Source organism: Daktulosphaira vitifoliae, unplaced genomic scaffold (assembly GCF_025091365.1).
Source record: "Daktulosphaira vitifoliae isolate Bord-2020 unplaced genomic scaffold, ASM2509136v1 Scaffold_4, whole genome shotgun sequence".
Taxonomy (NCBI): Eukaryota; Metazoa; Arthropoda; class Insecta; order Hemiptera; family Phylloxeridae; genus Daktulosphaira; species Daktulosphaira vitifoliae.
In genome coordinates, this window is record NW_026099575.1 from 5895499 (window position 1) to 5919571 (window position 24073).

The 24073-nt window shown below is 23.8% G+C and overlaps 1 protein-coding gene and 1 long non-coding RNA gene across 2 annotated transcripts; one reads left to right on the forward strand and one right to left on the reverse strand.

Moving 5' to 3' along the window:
- The first annotated feature begins 5562 nt into the window (after positions 1-5562).
- Positions 5563-22458, forward strand: LOC126903759 (DNA repair protein RAD50). The gene is made up of 22 exons (XM_050682225.1): positions 5563-5711; positions 6716-6943; positions 7005-7136; positions 7206-7321; positions 8269-8381; positions 8933-9275; positions 9949-10145; positions 10382-10629; positions 10684-10823; positions 14727-14852; positions 14927-15020; positions 15088-15297; positions 15385-15522; positions 15795-15946; positions 16340-16916; positions 18116-18322; positions 18389-18562; positions 18649-18973; positions 19031-19119; positions 19189-19322; positions 19881-20012; positions 22122-22458. Exons 2-22 carry the CDS (start codon positions 6719-6721, stop codon positions 22162-22164), a joined length of 3915 nt encoding a protein of 1304 aa, XP_050538182.1. The 5' UTR covers positions 5563-5711; positions 6716-6718; the 3' UTR covers positions 22165-22458.
- Positions 15432-23903, reverse strand: LOC126903761 (uncharacterized). Its single transcript, XR_007703588.1, has 3 exons — positions 23882-23903; positions 23736-23803; positions 15432-15538 (listed from the first exon to the last, which is right to left on the reverse strand). It is a non-coding gene; the product is annotated as an uncharacterized LOC126903761 (long non-coding RNA).
- Positions 23904-24073: the final 170 nt, after the last annotated feature.

Sequence of the window (24073 nt, forward strand, 5' to 3'; positions counted from 1 at the left end):
CCAAATATCGGAAAAAAATCCTTAATTTTAGAAATGTAGACAAATATTTCATAATTAGGTTACAGTAAAAAAAACATTATTGCTGCTGTTTCTGGGTTTGCTTACAATGTTGGATTTCATACAAGTTTATAGTGTGACTTGCGTTTTATGGAAGAACATGCTATTTTGACTTTAAATAGAAAATGCTATATATCAAAAATTGTTTATAATAATGTCTGTTTGATAGACTGGCCCCTCTGCTAGTCGTAAGAGGTTACTAATGAGATTACATTAGGTCGATCGCTGGTGTAAAATTTTTGTCAAAAAGCATGAGGCGTCCTGAAAAAAACTTAGGCGGATTGATTGATTATTTTATGTGGAAGAGAGAGAATGTAAAGTGAGTACAAGATTATAAAGTTATCGCAGGCGAGAGTATAACTACGTAACATAGACCTAATAGTAATGGAGTTGTGAAGTAGTGGGAAAAGAGTATACAAAAATAGAAAGAACACAGGAGGAAAATCGAGTATCCAGTGATAGAAATTAAAAAAAAAGGTAAAATACGGTAAAAGAGAACTGTATGGAATGACAAGAGAGATATAAATGATGTATGGAATAGATTTGTTATTTGTATAAAGAATATTGTATGTGAAAGTACTCGAATAGCATTATTTTGGTTCACGGTCGGTTCAAGCGACCCACGAGTGCTAGGAGAGTTCAATGTTCAATAATGAACCGTGTAATTTTTTATAAGTTCTAGGAAAGTTCAACGTTCAATAAATAACCGAGCAATTTTTTGTAAGTGCTGAGACCGTTCAATGGTCAAAACAATCGTATGGATTCACTAAAGTTCTTTCATTACAATGAAAAAATCGTTATAACGGTTATAGCCGTTCAAATAGTTTTATTCACTTATACTGTTATTAGACATATTATCCTTTGATTAGTAAATTAATAAAAAAACTTTAAAATAATAGTCATAAAATATTATCATTGAGACTATATTGCGAATTTAACGTACGAACTTTTGGCGGAATAACCAGACGTGTCAGTAACCGTTGACCAACAGTTTTAGTTGCCGCGATTTTTATTTGTCATTTTTACTATAACATTTTTTCAAATCATCAACGATTGATTTACTCTTTTTACAAATTATTTTTTTGAAACATTTGTCATTTTCACAGCGACTAGATAACTTGTTAATACTGCTCTTTTTCCCTGTTCACTTTTACATATATATATATATTTAACTGAAAAGTTCAATAAAATGTAAGTACATTTAATTTAAATTTAGGAGTAAAATAATAAATAGTTATTTTTATTAATTTTAATTGTAGCATATATTATTTTTTTTAAAGATAATCATAAATTTTAGTAACTACATTTATTGTAATTGTGGTAAATTGTATATTAAATTTTCGCATTTTGTATAATGATTAATTATAATTATAATACAAAATTACTTATTTTAATAAAGTACTATCGTTAATTATGTTGTTATTAAGTTATTAACGGACACCTCAAGATTTTCCATGAGCTTAAAATGTTGAATATTTTTAATCATACATCATTGTCGTTATCATCATATCCTTAGCCTTTATCCCAACTATTTGGGGTCGACTCTAGCTTATTTTAAATCGTCTTATTTATTGATTTTTATTCATACATGTGATACAAATTACTTCTGTATTTCAATATTTAAAATGATGCATTTTCTTTATTTCTCAACATTGTATACATTGAAATACCATCTCTTAAAAAACTGTTGATTTTTAATGAAAATCCCTCTATTGTGCTACTCAATAATTTAAATTTATCAAACATTTTAAGTTAAAAAGAATTGCATCTATTTGAATGAGAATTATATTTCAATACTTCAAATTTTAAATAAATAAAAAGTATTAAGTTTAAGGTTTTCACCGTTTAACAATTAACAGGGTTTTACATTAAACAAGTAAATCGAACTAAGTCTGGAAGATTAATTTTGAAACTACAAAGAAAAAATAACTTTTTAATTTATACTATATTTTTTAAAGAAAAATTTACTTGAATGATTTTGGGATGTCGTGTGTACAGATCACAATATGATGTTGGTTAAAATGCTGTCATTGAATAAGCCATAATGTTTCAAACAATATGAATATTGTTGGTGTAAATCTCAAACAGACTTACTCCTTTTTATTGCAGTGAAAAAATACTGGTTATATCATAGTACAACTAGTATTTTTATTGTTTTCTAGATAGCAATTAAAAAATCACTGGATAAAAAGAGATGAAGATGATGATACAACCTGTATACAGGAGCGATCCTAGTAGTAAATTTTAGGGGGGTGTGAAGTGAATTTTGTCGACAAAGTACTTTCATGGGTACAAAATTCTACAATTTATTCTAAAAATTCCTACTTATGATTTTAATTAACTTTGGGGGATATGACATCCCAACACTCTTCTATGAAATAGTCTCTTCTACACTACATGTTTTTCCTGTGCTCTGTCCATCTTTTGTATAGATATACTACATTTTCAATAAATAAAGAAAAACAAGTCAATTGTTACGAACAATGGGAACCCTTTTCCTTAATTTTTGAACCCTTGTATATTCTTCACAAATATATTTACTAGTTATTATATGTACTTATGTTTGTTTATTTTTTAGATGCTATGCCTGACCAATTCTTAATACCTGAACACGAAATAACATGTAACAAAATGATAGATAATATTTTTAGCATTCTGGTAATAATAAAGCATCGCACCAATAAAATCCTATTGTTTTTTTGTTATTCAATTACATTCTATTTATTTGTAAATGATTTTTTAAATTTATTTACTTAGATTGTTTCACGGTTTTTTTATTAATAAGTTAAAACAAAATACAGCATTTTAGGAATCAAAATAAAAAAAGTAAAAAAAAAACATAGCAATCTTATGCCATCTTATTGAATGCTACTTATGTGTATTACTCCTTCTGTTGTACTTATGGCAATGATTTTCTTTTATTCCATTTCATGGAAGTTAAATTAAAATTACTAATTGTTTTTATAACCACAGTAATATTTTTTGTTATATCAACTATTGCAATTTCATAATTTTCTGTACCAATATTAACTATACAAGGTGTTCAGTAAATAAGGAAACGAATTTCTATTGTACTCATTGTTTGTAACAATTTAACTGTTTCCTAACTTACTGAACACTCTGTATATTCCTTGTCTAAATTCTATAACACCTTAGTGATTAACTTATTATGATAAAATATTTGTATTGGATTTTTTTGATAAATAATAAATCAAACTGAGTTACAGTAAATAAATTGCTGACATATCTAACATCATTATTTTTATTTAAAATTATCTATTGTTATTAATTTATATTAATTATAATCAAATTGTATGAATGGATTGTTTACTAATTATCATTTAATATAAAATAAAATAAACCTAAAGGTTAACTATTTTACTTTATATATACAGATAATACATTGTGTATATAGTAATACAATATATTATTTTAAAATTATAAAATTTTTGAATATTTAAAAAACCTATAAATTTTATTTTAAATACCGTAACTAATTGTTATCGAGCGTTTTATAACTGAACCGAGGAACGGTCTTTGAATTCTTACTGAACAATTGTAGAACTCAGTTCACCTCATGTTAAAATCCGTATTCAAATCTCATTTTGAACCGTGCTATGAACGGGTTTTGAACTGAGTTCAGCACTTTTGTTACTATATTAAATGAACCCGGTATGAACTCGAATTGCTACTCGGGTAAGAGCAAAAATCCAGGAAACGAAGAAACTTGGTGGTGGAATGAGAACGTTCAGAAAATTATAGAGAGTAAGAAAGAGCAGTTCAAAGTATAACAAAAGAACTAAATATGAGAATATTGGATGTAATGCAAACGCTTTTATAAAGAAGTCAAATGTGCGGTAAATAAGGCAAAAATTAAGAAATATCATAAGTTGTATTATTGGCTAGGAATAAAGGAAGGTGAAAAAAAGTCTAAATTGGCAAAAGTAAGTGAAAAACAGTCTAAAGATTATCGCTATTTAAGGTGTACAAAAAATGATGATAAGAGGATGTTAACGAACGATGATGATGTGAAAAAAGATGGAAAGAGTATTTTGAAAAATAACTGAATGAGAAGTATCCAAGATGGACATTAGAAGATATCTCATGGAATAAGGGATTGGTAGATTAAATTAGTGAGAAAGAGATATGGCAGGCTGTAGAATTAATGAAAAAGAATAAAGCAGTAGGACTAGATGAAGTGACAGTAAAATATGAAAAATTTAAGATGTTGACATAAAATGAACCTTTTTAATAAAATTGTATTATATGGGAAAATGCCAATAAAATGGAGGTATAGTATTATGGTACTGATACAAAGATATAATATGATGTTATTTAATGCAATACGAGGACGGCTAATGTGTGTGTAGACGATGTGGGAGATTGTTTCAGGTGAAAATTTAGGATAAGAGCAAATTCAAGTTGTTGTGATAAAGGCAAGGTAATCTCTAAATATTTATCTATTTTAGATAGTTTAATTTTTTCTTGCTCAAATAATGATTTTCTTCTTTTTGGTGATTTAAATTTGCCAAATTTAAATCAAGCATCATTAAATTCTAAATTAAACTTATTCATTTCTGAAGCCATTTTTGAAAAATCTAGTATTTCTTAATTTATTTCAAATAAATACAATTTCCAATAGATTTTCTCCACATAGCCTGACTTATGTCAAAATAAAACAAAGAACGTCAACAAATCCGCATGTATACTTCAGGACGTTGAGTTCATTCAATAACTAGTAATATAATAAATAATATTACTAATGATGAGAAACAATATAATTTCACAAATTGATATTCTGTAATGCCAGTCGATATATTTTTTAACTCTTAACAATGTACTTTGCTATCATACAATAGGCATATCTGAAGAAAGTCATAATTGCACAATAAATGTTACGTATCTGCGAATAGCGACATCATAACAAAATAGCTACCTGTATTTGTATTAATTATGTTATATCATGTCAAAATTTTGAAACTTAAAAATTTTATATTTAATAAACAAATAAAGATTTGTTATTATTTTGTTTTATTATTAAAATAAAAACTCAAATATTTTATTAAATTCAAAATATTTGTTCTCATTAGAAAAAAAATAAGTCAGCACCCTTACAAGGCATAAGGGATGAACTTAAAAAATATTACATAACTAATAATTCAAGAATAATATGTAACTAAAGATATTCAAAAGAAAATATTTCAACATTATTTTTATTCTATTAACAATTTGGTGGTTTATGATAAAAAAATCCCTCTATATATCGAATCAAATTTTTGTCCCATTATCGATATCATTTTCGATTTTTTGTCTAGATATCGATATATTCATATATTAATTCAAAACGACACTATATACTACTGCTGGAACAACACGCCATTTAATGGAGTGAAATATTTGATAAGATTTTTCACCAATCATGTTGATAGCTGTTAAATTAAAAATTAGAACCAAAGACCGACTAGAGGATTATTTTTTGTATGATAATTAATTAATGCTATATTTTATGTTAAATATAATAAACCTTGATTAATTAACTATAAAGAACATTAATTTTCTTTATAATAGTCTGATTTGTTATTTAAACTTTAAGAAATATTTAATTTTTAAAAATATTGTAGTCTATGAATCTTGTCAAATAATATTTAACTAAGGTAATAATTAAGTATAATAATTTATCTTATTTAGTATTCGAATAAACTATTTTTGTTATAGAGTTATAAATTTGAATAATTTATTGATTATTTTTTTATTAAAATGGTATTTGTTACCAATTACTTTTTTATTAATTATCTGTTAATAGAATTTTTTTTAAACAATAGTTTAGTATTATAAATAATTAATTATAATACTAATAAACGTCTAAATTAGAAAAAACTAGTTTATCTTTAGGGTTTTTGAAAATTATTCATTTAGGTCTATTGAAGATGAAAAAAATTAAAAGTAAAAAAAAGAGTTAATTTTATATTTAAAATAGAAAGAAATATTATTTTTCTTGTATATACACTTGCCTTTGTACATTTTAAAAAACGCTCGTTTTTTACTATTCATATTGTATACCAGAGGTAAACTATCATAAGTCATTTAAAATAGTCTCACTCCATTTAAAAAAATGTATCTTGGGATATTTACCTCTTTTGTATAGATTTCATAACATTAAATCAGACATAACTTTCGATTTTAATAACACAATACTGTGTTTTCTCTACTGTACATCACATTATTAATTAATCTGTATAGAAATTTAGATTATTGAGGTATCTAAACAGATATAAATAAGTGTGTATAAACCTAGTGATAATTTCATTGATATGACACCTTAAACAATAATCCTGTACTGTACATGATTTCTGGTACATTTTCCAAGACTAGCTATCATTTCTGAAAGGGATCAAATCTAGGTCTCTTATATAGAAGATGGGAATATTTACTACTATACTCTCAAATTCTAAATAATACTTGAATACAGATATTTTATTTTATATTAGAACAATCCCCAGCAATGCTTCTCTTAAAAACATTTTTTATTTACTTATTAAAGTAACTAAAATTTTGAAAAATACTCAGTTAATTCTACTTGTTATGTAAAACTTAGGTATTATTATTAAAAACTGTTTGGCTTATAATATTATAAATAAATATTAAATTTATTTGTTAGATAATGTCTACTCTAAATAAAATATCGATTCAAGGCATTAGAAGTTATCATCCAGATGAAAAACAAACTGTTGTTTTTCAAAAACCTTTAACATTAATATTAGGTGATAATGGATGTGGTAAAACCACAATAATTGAATGTCTCAAGTATGCTACTTGTTCAGATCAACCTAAAAATACAAAAAATGGAGGATTTGTCTGGGATCCAAAACTGTCTGATCATATGACTGTAAAATGGATAATTATTGAAATATTTAAACTTTTTATTTATATAACTATTCTGTTTTTAGGTAAAAGGTCAAGTAAAATTATATTTTAATGATACCAAAAATGTCTCTGTGGTAGTTTCTAAAACATTAGAGTCAACACAAAAATTAAAAAATATTACTACTAGAAGTTTGGATCAAACAATTTCTATTAATGTATTATAAACAAATTTATGTAAATTAACTATAGATTTTCAAAAATATTTTTGTATATATTTTTTTTAGGGAAGTTCTGCATCACATAAGTGTGCTGATATTGATGAAATAATGTGTACCCACTTAGGAGTATCTAAACCTATTTTGAGAGATGTCATATTTTGTCACCAAGAAGATTCAAATTGGTAAAATGATTATTATAAATCTAAAAAATAATTAATATGAATATTTTTATGAGTAAATAAAAGTTAATTTTATTATATATATATATATAACTTAATTTTTGTAACATTACATGAGAAATAGTTTTTTGTTATTACTAAAACTATTTTTTGTGTACATAACAAAAATGTGTTTTCATTATATTGAAAAGTGTCATCTAAACAAGTTTGCTTTCTCTATCAGCACTATTTAATTCAAATTATCAGGATCAAATTAAAGGGGTTTAATTTCAGGGAAATGGTCCTATGATACTACTTGAAACATAATTATTTCATTCTTTTTTATTTATTTATTATGTTTAAATATTTATTCAGTAATTATTTTGTGAATAATTACTAAAAAATGATTAATATATTTATTTATGTCAATTATTATAAATTTAAAAATCAATTTAAGTAATTATACCATAAAACAAACCAAATATAATGTTTTTTGTTTTCATTTTACAAAGATAAAATCTATTAATTACTTTATTAATATAAGCTAGAGCTATTCACTAACTCTACTAGAAAAGGACTAGGAAGACTAGATCTCTAATTTTTAAATTAGCACTCCTTCACAAATTTAGAAATCAATATTTATTTTATGAGCATATTTTTTATGATGGAAGAAATATTTTACTTTCTTTTGCAATAATTTTTTAAATTGTGGTTATGAAGATACTCATATGATGGTTAGACCTATCTTGAATGAGATAATCTGGTTTCATATTAACCTTAGTTTTGCAGCACAAATTATCACTTGTAAAATTTTGATTGTTAACTGATATATTTTATTTAATAGGAAGCCTATTATTTTTATACTTATTGCCAATTATTTTAATAAAAAATGCACCAATTTTTGATTCAAATAGAATTCTGTTGTATTTAACTGCAATAATATAAAATAACTCTAAACCTTATTTTTAAAGGCCACTTGATGAAGATAAAAAACTAAAAGAGAAGTTTGATTCTATATTTGATGTTGGAAAATATGATAAGTGTATCGATCAAATACGGAAAGAAATAAAAGGAATTAAAGAAGGTAGACTAAATCAATTATATTAATAAATAGATAATATTATTAATTATCAAGGCATACAAATGTTTTGGCTCAACAATTATTATTTTTATAATATTAAGTAGTCAAATAACTAATAAATATAATTTTAAATTCTCTTAAATTACAAGACCCACTTACTGTAAGAACAAAATTATTCAGTGTATTACCTATATATTTTGGAATTTAAAATTAGGAGAAAGAATTATAATTAATTAAAATTAAATATATTTAACACTTATATCAGTTATTTTTCATTAAAATTCATAAGTATTAATAGCTATTTCATTGCATTGAATGGTTTTTTTTAATAATTGTTTTAAAATAGGCATTTTTACCCTTACTTATTCTTTTCCCGAGATTATTTTGTTACTATTTAAATTTAGAAATCTTCATGAGCACTAATAACTCATGAAATAATTCTTTTATAATTTGATGAAAAGTATACATTACAAGTAAATAAAAAATCATACATTTGTTTTTGAATTAAATTAGAAGTAGTCATATTTAAAGTTATTCATTCAATAATTTTTTAGATCAAAAATTGAGTGAAAATAATATTCACTTTAAAAAAGGATTGAGAGATGAAGCAAGAAGTAAAAGAGCCACTATTGATGAAAAAAAAGCAAAATTAGAAGTTTTGCGCAGTGAAATTGTTAAAATAGATGAAAAAGTTATTCCATTAGAAACAAGAGATAGAGACATTTCTAACATAGAAAATCAATTGTCAAAACAACAGGGAGAATTGATATGCTTAGAAAAACAGCTAATATATATTAAAGAAGCACAAAATAATTTACAGAATGAAATAATAATTGAATTTAAGGGGAGTGATTTAGAACTTGATGAAGAACTCTTTAATTTTAATCAAAATTTACTGTAAGTTGTTTTAATTTTTTAAGCCAACAAAATAAGTTTTAAAAGATACATTTTATTTTGTTTGGTGTAGGAAATTGATCACATGCTTTAAACTTTAAATAATTTAAATAATTTAAAAAATATATATTTATGTTTTTTAACTTACCAAGCTATAAAAGACACTATTGCAATGTATGGAGTTATGCTATATCAGCATGATTATTTACTAAACTATACTAAAAAAAATAGTTAACATTTTTTCAAAATATATTTGATCCTTTTATGTTCATTTAGATGTTATTAAATATCTTCATGCACAATAAATCAAATTATTAAGTGGAAGCTATTAATTTTATGAAAACTTAAAAAATAATACTAAAAGATTAAGTCTTAATATCAATGCATTAATATATAATATCAAAAGAATGCAATTTAATACTTTTTAATAAAGCAGGGACATTTTACATTTTCCTAATTTAATTTGAATATTAAGCTTTCAGTAAAGGAAGAAAGGGGTCTCATTTCCCCCTGCACAATATTTTGAAATGTCTCTAATTGTATGAATACATGAAGCACTTAAAGTATTATAGGAACATAAGCATCCCAGCATTTTTTGTCCACTTTTATTCATACTTCATACTTCACTATGAAAAAATAATAATTTATAATAATATTTTTTGTGTTTTAATTTTAGGCAAAAAGAAGAAGAAAAAAATAAATTAGAAATTATTATAGCCACAGCATATAATAAAGAAAAGAACACTCAAGAAAAATTAAATAAAGAAGAAATAAAACGTGGACAGTATTTAAATGAAGAAAAGCAACAAGCAAACTCTATTCAAAATCAAAACCTAAACTTATCTAAATTAGTACAAGAAATGAATATTGATTGTAAGTACAATTAAAATCTGTAGTTATGAATATATCCTTATTTGGTTTTGTTTTTTAAAGCAATTCATTAAATGAAATCTACAATTTAGATTTAGATTTCGAGCTTTTATTTTTAAGTTTGTTTTTATTAGTTCAAAATAACATTATTGTAATATAATGTTTATACAATCATTTGGTGTCATATTAAATTTTTATAAATTCTTTATGAAAGTTGTAAGAACATTAAAATATTTTAGTGCATGATGAAATAACAGAATCTAACCAAAAAGAAGCTATAGCTAAACTTTCAGATTTTCTTAAAAATATGAACAATTCATTAGAGTTAACTAAAAATCAAAATAGCCAAGTCGAACATGACATTCAATTAGAAATGGATAAAATAAGGGAGATGAAAGCAAAACTGGAACATGAAATTCTTTTAAAAGAAAAACAATTAAAAGAAAACCAAATTGAAATTACAAATGCTAAAAAAGCCATTGATCGAGTACTTAAAAAATTAAAAATTTAAAAACAATGTTACTAATGTTTTAATTTTTAGGTAAAAAGTTCAGCAAATAAACTTCTAACCCTCAAACAAGAGTCATTAAATGTTGATGAAAAACTTGAAAATTTATATATTTCTTTGGATGTAAAACGTATAAAAAGCGAAATAAGTGTAAATTATGATGAAAAACTTGAGTAAAAAAGAAATTTTTATAAATTGTAGTCAGAACCGTAGTGTGGGAGTGACGACTAAGGCATTTGTTTTAAATGCTAGATAATTATAATTGGTTCTTAACAGAAGTAGAAGATTCTTTATTTGATGTTCTATTACCAAGTTCAGTTGGTAATGTGTCATGCCTAGATTTGAAGGTACTGGAGTCCAACTCTGTTTTGCTGGGCTTTATAGGTTTTATATCCTCTATGGTACAAGCATTAGTTTTTTATTAATATGTTAAACATAAGCATAAAAAATAATAATAAACAAATGGTAAGCATTTATTTAATGAATGGCTAAAATTAATTAAGACAAATAAAGATTATTAATTAATACATGTGATTGATGCAAGATTAATTTATAAAAGGTAATTTTTTAAGTTAACTTGAACTCCTATGAATATTAATCTTCATTTTTAAAAATAAAATAGAAATAATTTGGGTTGTCAACAATTTCTTAATTTTCACATTCTTCGGTAAGATTTCTTTCCTTTTCTTTTTCTTTTTATTATATTTTGGCTTTTTTGACAAGTTAGGTACTTGAAAAATAGGTAATACTTATTCATCTTTACAAATTGAAACAGAATCCTTAATATTCTTATTTTCGTCAGTATTGTGTTGGTCTTGTTTAAATTCTCTTTCTTCATTTAAGTTTTATTCTAAACTATCAGTTATTTTACTATCATTATCTGTTTTCTACTTTTCCGTCGTGTCTTGCTCATTTACAAAATCTTCCTCTATGGACTGTTCACTGTTACTTTCAATTTGACATGTTTGGCTTCTTTCTTCTGGGTTATTGGTTATCTTATCATCTATATCAGTTTAGTTTTCTTGGTTAGTATTATGTCGATCTTGTTCAAATTCTCTTTCTTTGTGTAAGTTAAATTCTATGCCATCATTTATCTGACAATTATTATTTGTCTTGTTTTTTTTTATATTTCTTACATCTTTTACATGTTCTTTAACCTTCTCTAGATTATTGGACTTATCTAATATATTTTTGCATTGATTTTTGATCATTGTATTATTAGAATTCTTAATTAATGTTGCTTTCTTTTCAAAAAAAAGAAATTTTGTTTTTTATTCCTTAAGAAGTATTAATAATATTAATAATGTTTTTTTATTATTATTTATGGCCAAGTGGGTTATACACACAGTGATCGAATTATAATAAATCAATTTTGATTTTTTTTTAATTCTATATATTATCTTATTTATCATCTATTAGTTACTTTTATAATTATTTATTATAACTTATAGGAGTATCAACTTTATTTTTTCACTTGGGTGCATATATAATTAAATAGCTTATCTATTGAATAACGATCTAATTAAGAAAATAACTGGTGAATAATAACTTTTGGATCAATATTTCAGAAGTTATTAACAATTTAAAGTTATGATTGTTGGTAAGGATTGGGTGCTGCTGCTAATTTTATCGCTAGACATTACTTGGGCGTACTCTTTTCTTGAATAAGTATAAAAATGAGAAAGCTTCGAAGTATTGATCCAAAAGTTGTTATCGATTATATAATTTGCAATTAATAGTTGATAAATAAAATAATATTACTAAAAAAAATTTTCTTTCAATATTGTATTTAATTTGTGAATAATCTTATGGTTTATGATAAACCAATTACTCTGTATTATTGTGTGATATCAAATAAAAAATATATCTTTTTTTTTATTATGTGTTAGTCACTACTAGAACCTTAGACTAATCTAACTACTTTATACTTAAGTTGGAACCTTTTGATTCTATGCTACTCATAAAATGTTAGTATGTTTAGCGTTGATAATAGTAATGTTGTTCCCCAATTATGTAAATTAATATTAGCTTCGATGCGAAGCTGAGAAGGTATTGGTTTTACTATGATGTGTTTTTTTTGTCTGTTACCACTTTTTCTTAGCTCTCACCGAACGGATTTCTTTCGACGATACGTCAAAAGATCACAAATCGTATCTAGTCGAAGACATTACCCTTAAAAATTGAAATAAATTCCCTCATTCCCCGTAAATGGGAAAAACCTCCAAAAAAATTACAAATTTAAAAATTGCTAATTTTTGAAATTTTTTCCATNTTAAAAATTGAAATAAATTCCCTCATTCCCCGTAAATGGGAGAAACCTCCAAAAAAATTACAAATTTAAAAATTGCTAATTTTTGAAATTTTTTCCATTTTTTTACTAAAAACTGCCGTAACTTTTTCAAAAATGAACATTTCAATATAATTTTTTTTTTATAGATGCTTGATGTCTTTATCTATCATTTGGTATATATTTTTTGTAAATCTGACACTTAACCTGCCCATAGGAGGGATTTAAAATGACAACTTTTTCACAAAAAATTAACTTATACACTTAACTTTTGAAAGTGTTCTGGAAAGTCTGACACTTTTATATATATCTTAAATTAGAGCTAATGTAATTTACTTTATTATGCAAAAAAAAAATTTTGGACTTTATTTTATCTTCACGGTGAAAATGGCTACTGAATGCTATTTTCCTGTGAAAATTCTCGATTTTATTTTTTTAATTTTTAACTCTATAATGCTATAACTTATTGAATAGTGTATGGATCAACAACATTTTTTTATGAGAAATAATATTTTTTAATAATCCCTTTTTCATTCGACATACTTTATCTTAATCAGGGAAATTAATAAGGAATTAACAGATCATGTAACTTTTGGAATAATCCAACAATTTTTTAAAATTAAACAATATCTAATGATTTACATCGAAGCATTTTTTTTTTAAAGTGATTTTAATCACTGTCAGATATCATTATACTTGATCCAACTATGCACGTTACCACTGTGCCGCGACCCCCCTGTGCTGGGTTTTTTTAATATAATTTTAAATAATATTGACCACAAATGATCAATTTTTTACACCATAAAATAATTATTCATTTTATTAAATTTTTATTTTAAATTATAAAAGTATTTTTTATTTAAAATTTTTAAATAGGCCATATAGAATAATAACAGTTTCTCTTACATAAAATTGAAAAAGTATAATTTTTTTTTTTTGGACGTTATAAAGTCGTGTACCAAAAATTCAACACAATGAAATTTTGTGAAGCTTAATCTCTATTTGATTAAACTCAGCATTAGAGAGAACAAAAATATTAAAATATTTGACAAATCATTATTTTTGATAAGAATATCATAAAATGTATTCTGTAAATTATTTTGATTTCTTTGCTTGTATTAATTACTGAAACTGTCCAACTATTTGTGTTGGTCGATTGAATTCCAAAATAAGTTATTTCATTTTTTTGTTTACTTATATTAGTTTTATCAGAATTTTTAATTAACTGTTTGAAAGCTAAAACCGTACTAATCACTTTTTCAGTATATATATTTTACATTGTTTTTGGTATACACTTATAACTATAATATATGATTAATGTAAAACTAATTACAATTAAACAAGAAATAAAGAATTTTAAACAATATTAACTTTGATAATTCAAAAATTTAAGTACTCAAGAATGAATTATACAAAATTAAGTCTGCATGTACATTTATAAAATGTAAATGTGTGTTTTTCTATAAAAGCAAAATAGTTGTTTGTATATTGTTTATAAAATATGAAAAAGTATTAAGCCTGTAATTTAATATTATTATATTTTCATAAAAGGAATCATTAAGTTGTAACTATAATAAGACTTTAGTAGTTCTTATCTGTTATTCTATTAAAATGAATAACAATGTCTTATAATAATCTATACTATTTAATAAGTTCAAATCATCAAATAAATATTCTACATGGAATTTGGTTTTTGGCTTATACCAAAAAATTGATCTTGGGCGTCAGAAAATCCTCCTATGGTTCTGTTAGTAGCATTATTTTATTTATTTTTAACAAATAATTTTAGTTTGGAGTCAAAATTGAAAAATGTGGATGAGGAAGTACAAACATTACAGTTACTAAGTGTTGATCAAGCTGAGCTCAATACAATAAAATCAAATAAGTGTGGTATTGAAAACAAACTGACTATCCTGTATGTTAGATATTATTATAACTAAATTAATTGATTTTATTAAAAATTAAAGTGTACGTTTTAATTTTTTTTAGTAAAAATAAAGTCAATCATGTTTTAACTAATCTACTTGGAAGTATTCCTAAAAATAATTTGAAGTATGAATTTAATTTAGCATTGGAAAAACTGGTATAAAATAATCAAAAATAATAATAAATTTTAAAATTGTACTTCAATAAGTAATTATTCATTTTAGACTAATACAATTAAAACTAATCGAAAATTGGTAACCGAAAAGCAAAAACAGCTAACTACACTCGAAACTAGTCACAAGCATAAAATAGAAAATTTACGGGCTAAACAAAAAACCCTGACTGATGATGAAAATGCTATGTATGAAATGTGTCAAGGTCAGGAATATGAATTAATTTTAAAAGAAGTTAATGAAAAAGTTGAAGAGTTACAAGTAAAATATAGTTTTATTGAAAAATGTTTTTTTTTTTTTTTGTTATAGGAAATTAATTTTTTATTGTATTATTTTTTAATTAAAAAGGCTTTAAAAGGTTCTGTTTCTACATCAGAACATCTTTTTAAACAATATATAAAAAAATTAGAAGCTGAAAAACCATGCTGTCCATTATGTCATAGGAGTTTTGGAACAGTTGATGATGTTACAGAACTTATAAATGACGTAAGAAATTTTTATTCTGAAACAAAATTAAGACAAGATGTGTCAAATGTTAATTATAACAATAATAAATTATATATTGAATATTAAATCCAAAATGAAAGTATAAAATGTTGGGTATGAAATTTTATGCCCACATCCCTTATTTTGAGTTATAAAATCATTTAAACAATTTTTTATTCTTCTAGAATACATTTTTTTTTTTAAACTTAATTTTTTGACAAACTTATTTTTATATGTATTAATTTTGATAAATCATTTTTATTTCATAATAGCTGAGTATAAGAGTTCAAAAAATTCCCGATGAGCTAGAAAATACAGTTTCACAGTTAGAAACATTTCTGGAAAAACAAACAAACCTGCATGAATTAAAGCCTATATACACTCGCATTTCTTTACTAAGTGTTACAGATATACCCAATCTCAAGTAATAATTAAATGTATAAATTAACTATTTATTACATGTTGCACGATAGAAACTCTAATCCTAAGAACCTTATGTTTTAAAATACACATTATTATTATGATTAATCCGTTATACAATATAAAAATTATTAAGAACGACTTTTTAAAATTAATAACTTAATTGATAACACTAGTACAATTTATTTATGTGTGTAGAAAATGATGAATATAATTTTTTTTTAAGTAAAAAGACAGTGTTAATATATATTTTAATTGATTTATTACTATATAGTTTAATTAAACATGATTCATTATAATAATTGGTAGAATTTAAGACTTAGTGGAATTATTACTTTAACTCATGAATTAAATTGGTTATTATTCTTAGTGTAAAGTATGTATATTTTTATTCTAGAAATGAAATTGTAAATATTGAAGTAAAAATGAAAAATTGTAGAGAAGAATTAAGTCAACTTTCAGAAAATAATAGTAAATTAGAAGTAGACGAATCTAACACGAAGGCCATTCAATCAGATATAACATTGATTGATAGTTATACTAATGAAATCTCTCATTTAGAAAAAAAAGAACATCAACTAGAAAACAAATTAAGTATAACTGGATTTAAAAAAACACTTCAAGAAGCATTATCTGAACAAAGTTCTATCAGATCTCTTTTGTATGATACTAATAAAAGTTTGGAAAATAATCAGAATGCTTTAGCTAAGTACAATGAAATATTACATGAGTTACAACAAAAAAAAAATAAGATTACTTCTGAGGAATTGGATATTAAAACTCAAGTGCAAGCTGAAAAAGGTTTAATGGATAAATTAGTTGATTTACAAACTCTGAAAACATCACTAAGAAATGAATTAGATGTTGCTATTAATTCTATTGAACCCGTTAAAGATAACTTAAATAGATGTTCTAAATCATTAGAACAAAAAAAAAAAAAACATATTTTGCTAATTGAAGAAGAAGGAAAAAAAGTAATAAGATCTATTTTTTATAATAAATCTCATGTACAATAATAAATCCTAGTTATGTCATTGTTTAAAGCACAAGATTTATAAATAAAATTTTATTGTATACATGCAATATTTTATATTCATTTATTTTTCACAAATATCATACCCTTGACATTAGGTAAAAAAGTAATATAGGAGATCAAATTCTATAGCAAATGCTTAATACATAACATTTTTGAGAAATCATTAACATAAGTTCTAATATCTAATATAATATACAGAGTGATAGATCTATTGATTTATTGATCTATAACCACTGCATTAAATTTTATTTACAAATCTTGTGCTTTAAACAATGACATGACTAGGATTTATTTTCAATTAAATTATTAAACCCTGATATTATATTTTTATTGTATAACTAATTAAAGCACATGAATAATTACTTTTTTAGAGTTAACCCATTTATTCAATAAAGTCATATATATTCAGTGGTGCTTAGGATAACTTTTTAAGTAAAAATTTATAAAATTTAATTTATGTCATACATGTATTAAAAAAGTATATGTCCGTATTAGTGAAACAAAATAAGTCATACATTAACTATATCATAAAATATCATAGCAATTTTATGATTCAGGTTTTTGTAGTAATAAAAATAAGCATATACATGTGTGTTTGAAGATTTGGTCAATTTGTGAGCTACGAGGTTCTAGTTATTAGTTTATTGTATTAAACTAAACATAACATGATAATTATTTTAATATAAGATACACAGTATACAATAATTAATTTAACATGTATATACATATAGAATAACTAGTGTATAACAATGTATATTTTATGACAGATAAATTAATTATTTGTTTGTATACAAGTAATATAAAAAAATTTTTTATTGATAAATGTAAGATGCGTAATGCAAAACATTTGTGCATATTATGACATTTTTTTGTTAATATAACTAAATCATTTTTTTTTGAGTCATGACATAAACTCATATTTATAAATTTTCGACTTGGAAAGGTTTTCCTAATCTCCATAGAAATAAGACACATTTACTTAATAGCTTCTTACTCTAAATATTAGTAAAAGGTTTCGTGTAACAACTTTGCAATAACTGTTGTAAAATTCTAGAAATTTTAAAAAAAAATTATATTATTTAATTATCTAAAGAATATTTTGAAGATACTACATAAGGTACATCTATTTGGTTATAGATTAAATGGTTAGAAAGAAAATTGGATGAAACAATAAGTTTGCAAAAAATAATTGATGATTATAATGAAAATTGTAATTCACAACGAATTAAAGATGTAGAATTTATAATAGCAAAATTAAAAGAAGAAATACAGTATTTTATTGATGAACAATTAAAATATCAAAAAGAAATTGATTTTATCAAAGAATTTTGCACCAATCAAAGGGTAGTGAAAAGAAAAAATGAATTATTTATTGTAATAATAATAAAATATTATAATTCATTATTATAGGCACAAAAATTTGATTTTGAAAACAACAAAAAACTAAGAAATAAACTCAAAGAAGAAAATAAATGTATTGCAGAAATAAACAACCTGAAAACTAAAATTGGTGACAATGATATAAATGAATTATTATTGGAAAAAAAAAAAATTAGACAAACATTAGAAACTTTTTATTCTGAGGTATACTCAAACACTTAATTTTTTTGTATTTTTAGTATCCTGCTATAGATCAACACTAATTAATTCATTTTATTGCTTTATTTTAGAAAAATTTTGCTAGAGGAAAAAAAGAAGAAATTGATAATATTATTCAAAAGATCAGTACAGAATTAAATAACAGTGCTTATAAAAATGCAGAAAGTAATTATTTAGATGAATTGGTTCAATTTGAAGTTTTAAAAAAAGTGGAAAATGATTTGAACAAGTATTGGAGAGCCCTTGAATATTCATTACAATTATTTCATAAAGATCGGATGTTAAGTATCAATGCTATTATTAAAGAACTTTGGAGTTCTATATACAATGGAAATGATATAGACTATATTGAAATTAAAACATCTGATGATGACTATAAACAATTGACAGAAACAAGTATTAACAAAATTAAAATTTTCTTTTTTCTTCTAACTTTTTTTAATGAACTTTTAGGCAAAAGAAGAACTCATAACTATCGAGTTGTACAATGGAAAAATAACATTGAATTAGATATGCGAGGAAGATGCAGTGCTGGTCAAAAAGTACCTTTAGTCGTTACATGTAAATTTACTTTAATTCATTACTTTATTTTATATATTTTTGATTATTAGGTTTTAGCTTGCCTTATAATCCGAATGGCTTTGGCTGAAACATTTAGTAAAAACTGTGGTATACTTGCACTTGATGAACCAACAACTAATTTAGATGAACCTAACATAGTGAATTTAGCAGATTCATTGTCACAGTATGTAAAAAAAATTTTTTTTTAAATATCTACTTATCAAAAATAGTGACACAATTCTGAAATTTTAATTATTCTGATTTATGCACCAACATGAATAAAAATAACTAATCTTTTAACCAGGAAATTTCATTAACCCTTTCAGTCCCAACTTTTCCTTTTTATCTAAATAATTCAAAATCAATATTTTATTAATAGGTGATCCTAGAATAGACTAAAAATCGATTTTCAGATTAATCTATAATTAAGCATTTTTTCTAAGAACTTGAAAACCACAATGGAAAATTAAAAAAGTGTATATAGATACATTGTGTACTAAGGTACTAGAAGGATTATTTTTAATAATAAAATCATTTTTTTTAAATAGCCGTTTTTTAGAGCTTTTATTACAAAAAAAAAGACTTAGAATTAACTTCAAAGCTATTATTTGTTTTAGTATTTAAATTTTAGTTTTTGTAATATTTTGTTAATAATATTGATTATTATAAAGATAATTGAAATTGAGTTACACTAATTTAATAAGAATTTATTTAATTTGTATCTAAATGTTTTATGTTAAAGAATAATAACTCGTCGTAGTTGTCAAAAATCATTCCAACTAATCATCATTACTCATGATCCTCAATTTTTACGCAAGCTATCAGCCAGTGATAAAGTTGATAAATTTTATAAAGTGAAAAGATGTCGTAAAAGGTATGTATTAATAATTTTATAAGTATTGATAAGTTATTTATTGAGGCAGATAATCATAAAGAAATTTATAATACATATTATAAATTTAAACTGCATTTATTATTTAGAAATATACATAGATTTTAAAATTACGAATGACGGGAAATGTATAAAGGAAGTCATTTTGGTTTTAATTATGATAGTAATATTACTATTTTCAGGATATCATATAATAAAATTTCGATAATTTTATTGGAAATTGCATCCAATTGGTTTGAAAAACAATTAGATAATAATAAAAATAAAAATCATTAAATCACCAAAATTCATGTAAAAATTATGCTTTAATCGTGTAGAAAACATATTTTTGTTTTATTACAATTAAACAAGTAACAGGTTGTACAAAATTAATCAATATGATAATAATAAGATAATTTTGGTATATTATGATAAAATTATATTAATTATCTTTAGCTTTAATGCAAAGCTAAAAATACCCAGCACAGGGGGGTCGCGGCACAGTGGTAACGTGCATAGTTGGAAAAAAAATGCTTCGATGTAAATCATTAGATATTGTTTAATTTTAAAAAATTGTTGGATTATTCCAAAAGTTACATGATCTGTTAATTCCTTATTAATTTCCCTGATTAAGATAAAGTATGTCGAATGAAAAAGGGATTATTAAAAAATATTATTTCTCATAAAAAAATGTTGTTGATCCATACACTATTCAATAAGTTATAGCATTATAGAGTTAAAAATTAAAAAAAATAAAATCGAGAATTTTCACAGGAAAATAGCATTTGGTAGCCATTTGCTCCGTGAAAACAAAATAAAGTCCGAAATTTTTTTTTTTNGAGTTAAAAATTAAAAAAATAAAATCGAGAATTTTCACAGGAAAATAGCATTCAGTAGCCATTTTCACCGTGAAGATAAAATATAGTCCAAAATTTTTTTTTTGCATAATAAAGTACATTATATTAGCTTTCATTTAAGATATATATAAAAGTGTCAGACTTTCAATAGTTAAGTTGAAAAAGTTCTACTTTCTACATGCATTTTTTTTATTTCAACCCCCCTCGTATATAGGGAAATGGTCCGATTTAAAAAAGCAGTATGTCGAATGAAAGATGTATATAAATACTACTTTTCATGAAAAAATTGTATTGATCCATACATTTTTCAAAAAGTTATAGCATTATAAAGTAAATAATGTAAAATACAAAATCGAGAATTTTAACACAAAAATAGCATTCGGTAGCCATTTTCATCGTGAAGATAAAATAAAGTCGGAAATTTTTTTTTTTTTTCATATTAAAGTATATTACATAAGTTTTAATTTAAGATATATATAAAAGTGTCAGACCTTCCGGAACACTTTAAAAAATTAAGTTGAAAAAGTTAATTTTTTGTGAAAAAGTTGTCATTTTAAAACCCTCCCTGTGGGCATGTCTAGGGTCAAATTTATAAAAAAAAATATATCAAATGATAGGTAAATCCATTAAGCATCTATAAAATATATATATATATATATTGATTTGTTCATTTTTGAAAAAGTTATGGCAGTTTTAAGTAAAAAAAATTGAAAAAATTTCGAAAATTAGCGATTTTTAAATTTGTAATTTTTTTGGAGGTTTCCCTCATTTACGGGGAACGAGGGAAATTTTTTCAATTTTTGGAGGTAGTGTCTACGACTAGATACGATTTGTGATCTTTTGATGTATCCTTGAAAGAAATCGGTTCGGTGAGAGCTGAGAAAAAGTGTTAACAGACACAAATAAACAAAAAAGAAACACACACACATCATAGTAAAACCAATACCTTCTCAGCTTCGCATCGAAGCTAAAAAAAAAAGAAAAACGTTTCGACAAATTTATTCTATTAGTTATTTGGCTTCGAATTATAAAAAAATTATTTTTTTTCGATTTTATGGTGATTATAATATTATTTTGATAAATTTTAAAATTAAAATGTTATTCGTATAAAAATGTATCTTTACCACTAGTAAGTAATTTCTGTAAATCCCTGTCTAAAATCCTAGCGGGAACTGCTACTTTAAACTCAAGTTATTAAAAAATGACTGTTCTACTTGTGCACTTATCTATTATAAAATAATATTTTTTTTTTTAGAGGAATGTCGATTGTAAGCGAAGAAGATATTAAATTGTTATAACATAATCAAGTGATATCTTTAATATTAATTATCCTACATACAATCAAGTATTTATAATAAAACAAAAATATTATTTCATAAATTTTAATTGCATTAAAAATTAGCTTTTAAATTATATTTTCTCAGAAAGTTGATAATATTAATACTTATTTTATCTTGATGTGTAAAAAAATTAATCATACTAATTGATTAAAATATTGTATGCTATTCTTCGTAATTATTTTGTTTATTGTTATTAAATAATCACGTCAGCCAATTTAATTATTTAAGTGTTTACTACCACAATTTTTTCTTATTATTATTAGTTTTTTTCAAATTAATGTGATTTATTGAAATTTATTTTCTGAAAATATGTTATTTATTAATTATAATATATTGAAGATGAGAAAAAATTAATGTTTTTTGTAAATTGAATTATATAAGCACGTGTAAGATATGTAGATAATTGGTTAAACCCACAATTGTATTCTCAAACATAGTTAAATTCAGACTCATTTATTAAAAAAACAATACTATATAAAAAAAAAATGATCAACTATACGAAAATTTGTGAATTAAATTTATATATGCATTATTACCGTTTAACAAAAAATAAAGCCAGTACACAAGAGTAATTTAAGGTGGGTCATAGAGCGATTGCCCCTCTCTGATCTGGTGCTATTAATATTTTTTAAGCTGATATTTATGAAATATGGCTCTAAAGACTTATATTTTTAGTCATCATTTTGCTTTTTAGCAAAAAAATTTTCTCTAGCATGCTTACCAGAATAAAAAAAAATAAGCCCCCTTAAAATAAGTTATCAATATCATCCCTTGCCGGTGCATGAGGTGTGTGAGATGTACTCCAGCAAATTCAGATGATAAGTAAAAAAAAAAAGATAAATTACAAAAAAAATTAAAAGCCCCAAAAAATTGTTTTGCACAAATTGCCCCGATTTATAGCGATTTATAGTGAAATGAAACACGTTAAACTCATATTAACGTTAATTTATCATTTGAAATTCATAAAGTAGTTTGTATTTTTTTTTTTTTTAATGTAAACCTAAGGTGGACATTTCTTAACATTTTTAAGGAAACAAGAATATCTAAAATAAAGTGTCCTTATAGGTTTATAGGCTAATAGTCTTACATATAAAAACAATCCAAATAAAAATTTTATTTAGTGGCCTATTGAAATTTCTGGGGTAGCTAAGCCCTTAATTCTTAAAAATGTGATGTGTGAAAAAAACCGTGCCTACATAAGGAGCTACCTGTACCAGGACACTACAAGAAGGGCGACCCTGAGATACTTTTGGGATTATAGCACAATTTGCATAACTAATTCTAAGTAACATGAATGATTATTTTTCTTAATTGTTTAGCTCAAAAATAATAAAACTCAAAATTTATAATAAATTTTCTTATCAATAACTAATTAACTTGCATAATCTTAATTTAGATGTAATATTTAGTAACAATAAAAAGTTTATCTATTTAATTATTTGGTACTCATCTAGTTAAATCGCTTTTCAATTTATTATTTATACAGCTACGTTAATTTTGGTCTACTGATTTACAAATAGAAAAAATACCTTTTTTCTTAATAGTTGTTTATATTAAATTGTTTATTTATATTTATTAAGCTGAATAAACTTATTTTCTGTTAACAAAAATATATATTTATTTTAGTAATTTTACAGTAATAAAAAAATACTTATTAATTATCAGTTGTCCTTACTTTAAGCTGTACGTCAATGTTTCTATGTTTAATATATATATAGATATATAGTTGTTAAAATGCCGAAAAATTTACTATATAACAATATATAGAGTAAAATAGGAGTTCTATGTGAAATATTGTAGACAACGTAAATTTATACATAAACTACCCAACCCATCCAAACCAAACTTATTCCATCGGTATATCAAT

What these genes read in the sequence shown, in the direction of transcription:
- LOC126903759 (XM_050682225.1), top strand. Translation starts at nt 6,719, where the DNA reads ATGTCTACTCTAAATAAAATATCGATTCAAGGCATTAGAAGTTATCAT. An exon ending in AAAAAGTTGAAGAGTTACAA is followed by an intron (nt 15,298 to 15,384) that starts GTAAAATATAGT and finishes TTAATTAAAAAG; the next exon opens with GCTTTAAAAGGTTCTGTTTC. An exon ending in AATTTTGCACCAATCAAAGG is followed by an intron (nt 18,323 to 18,388) that starts GTAGTGAAAAGA and finishes TCATTATTATAG; the next exon opens with GCACAAAAATTTGATTTTGA.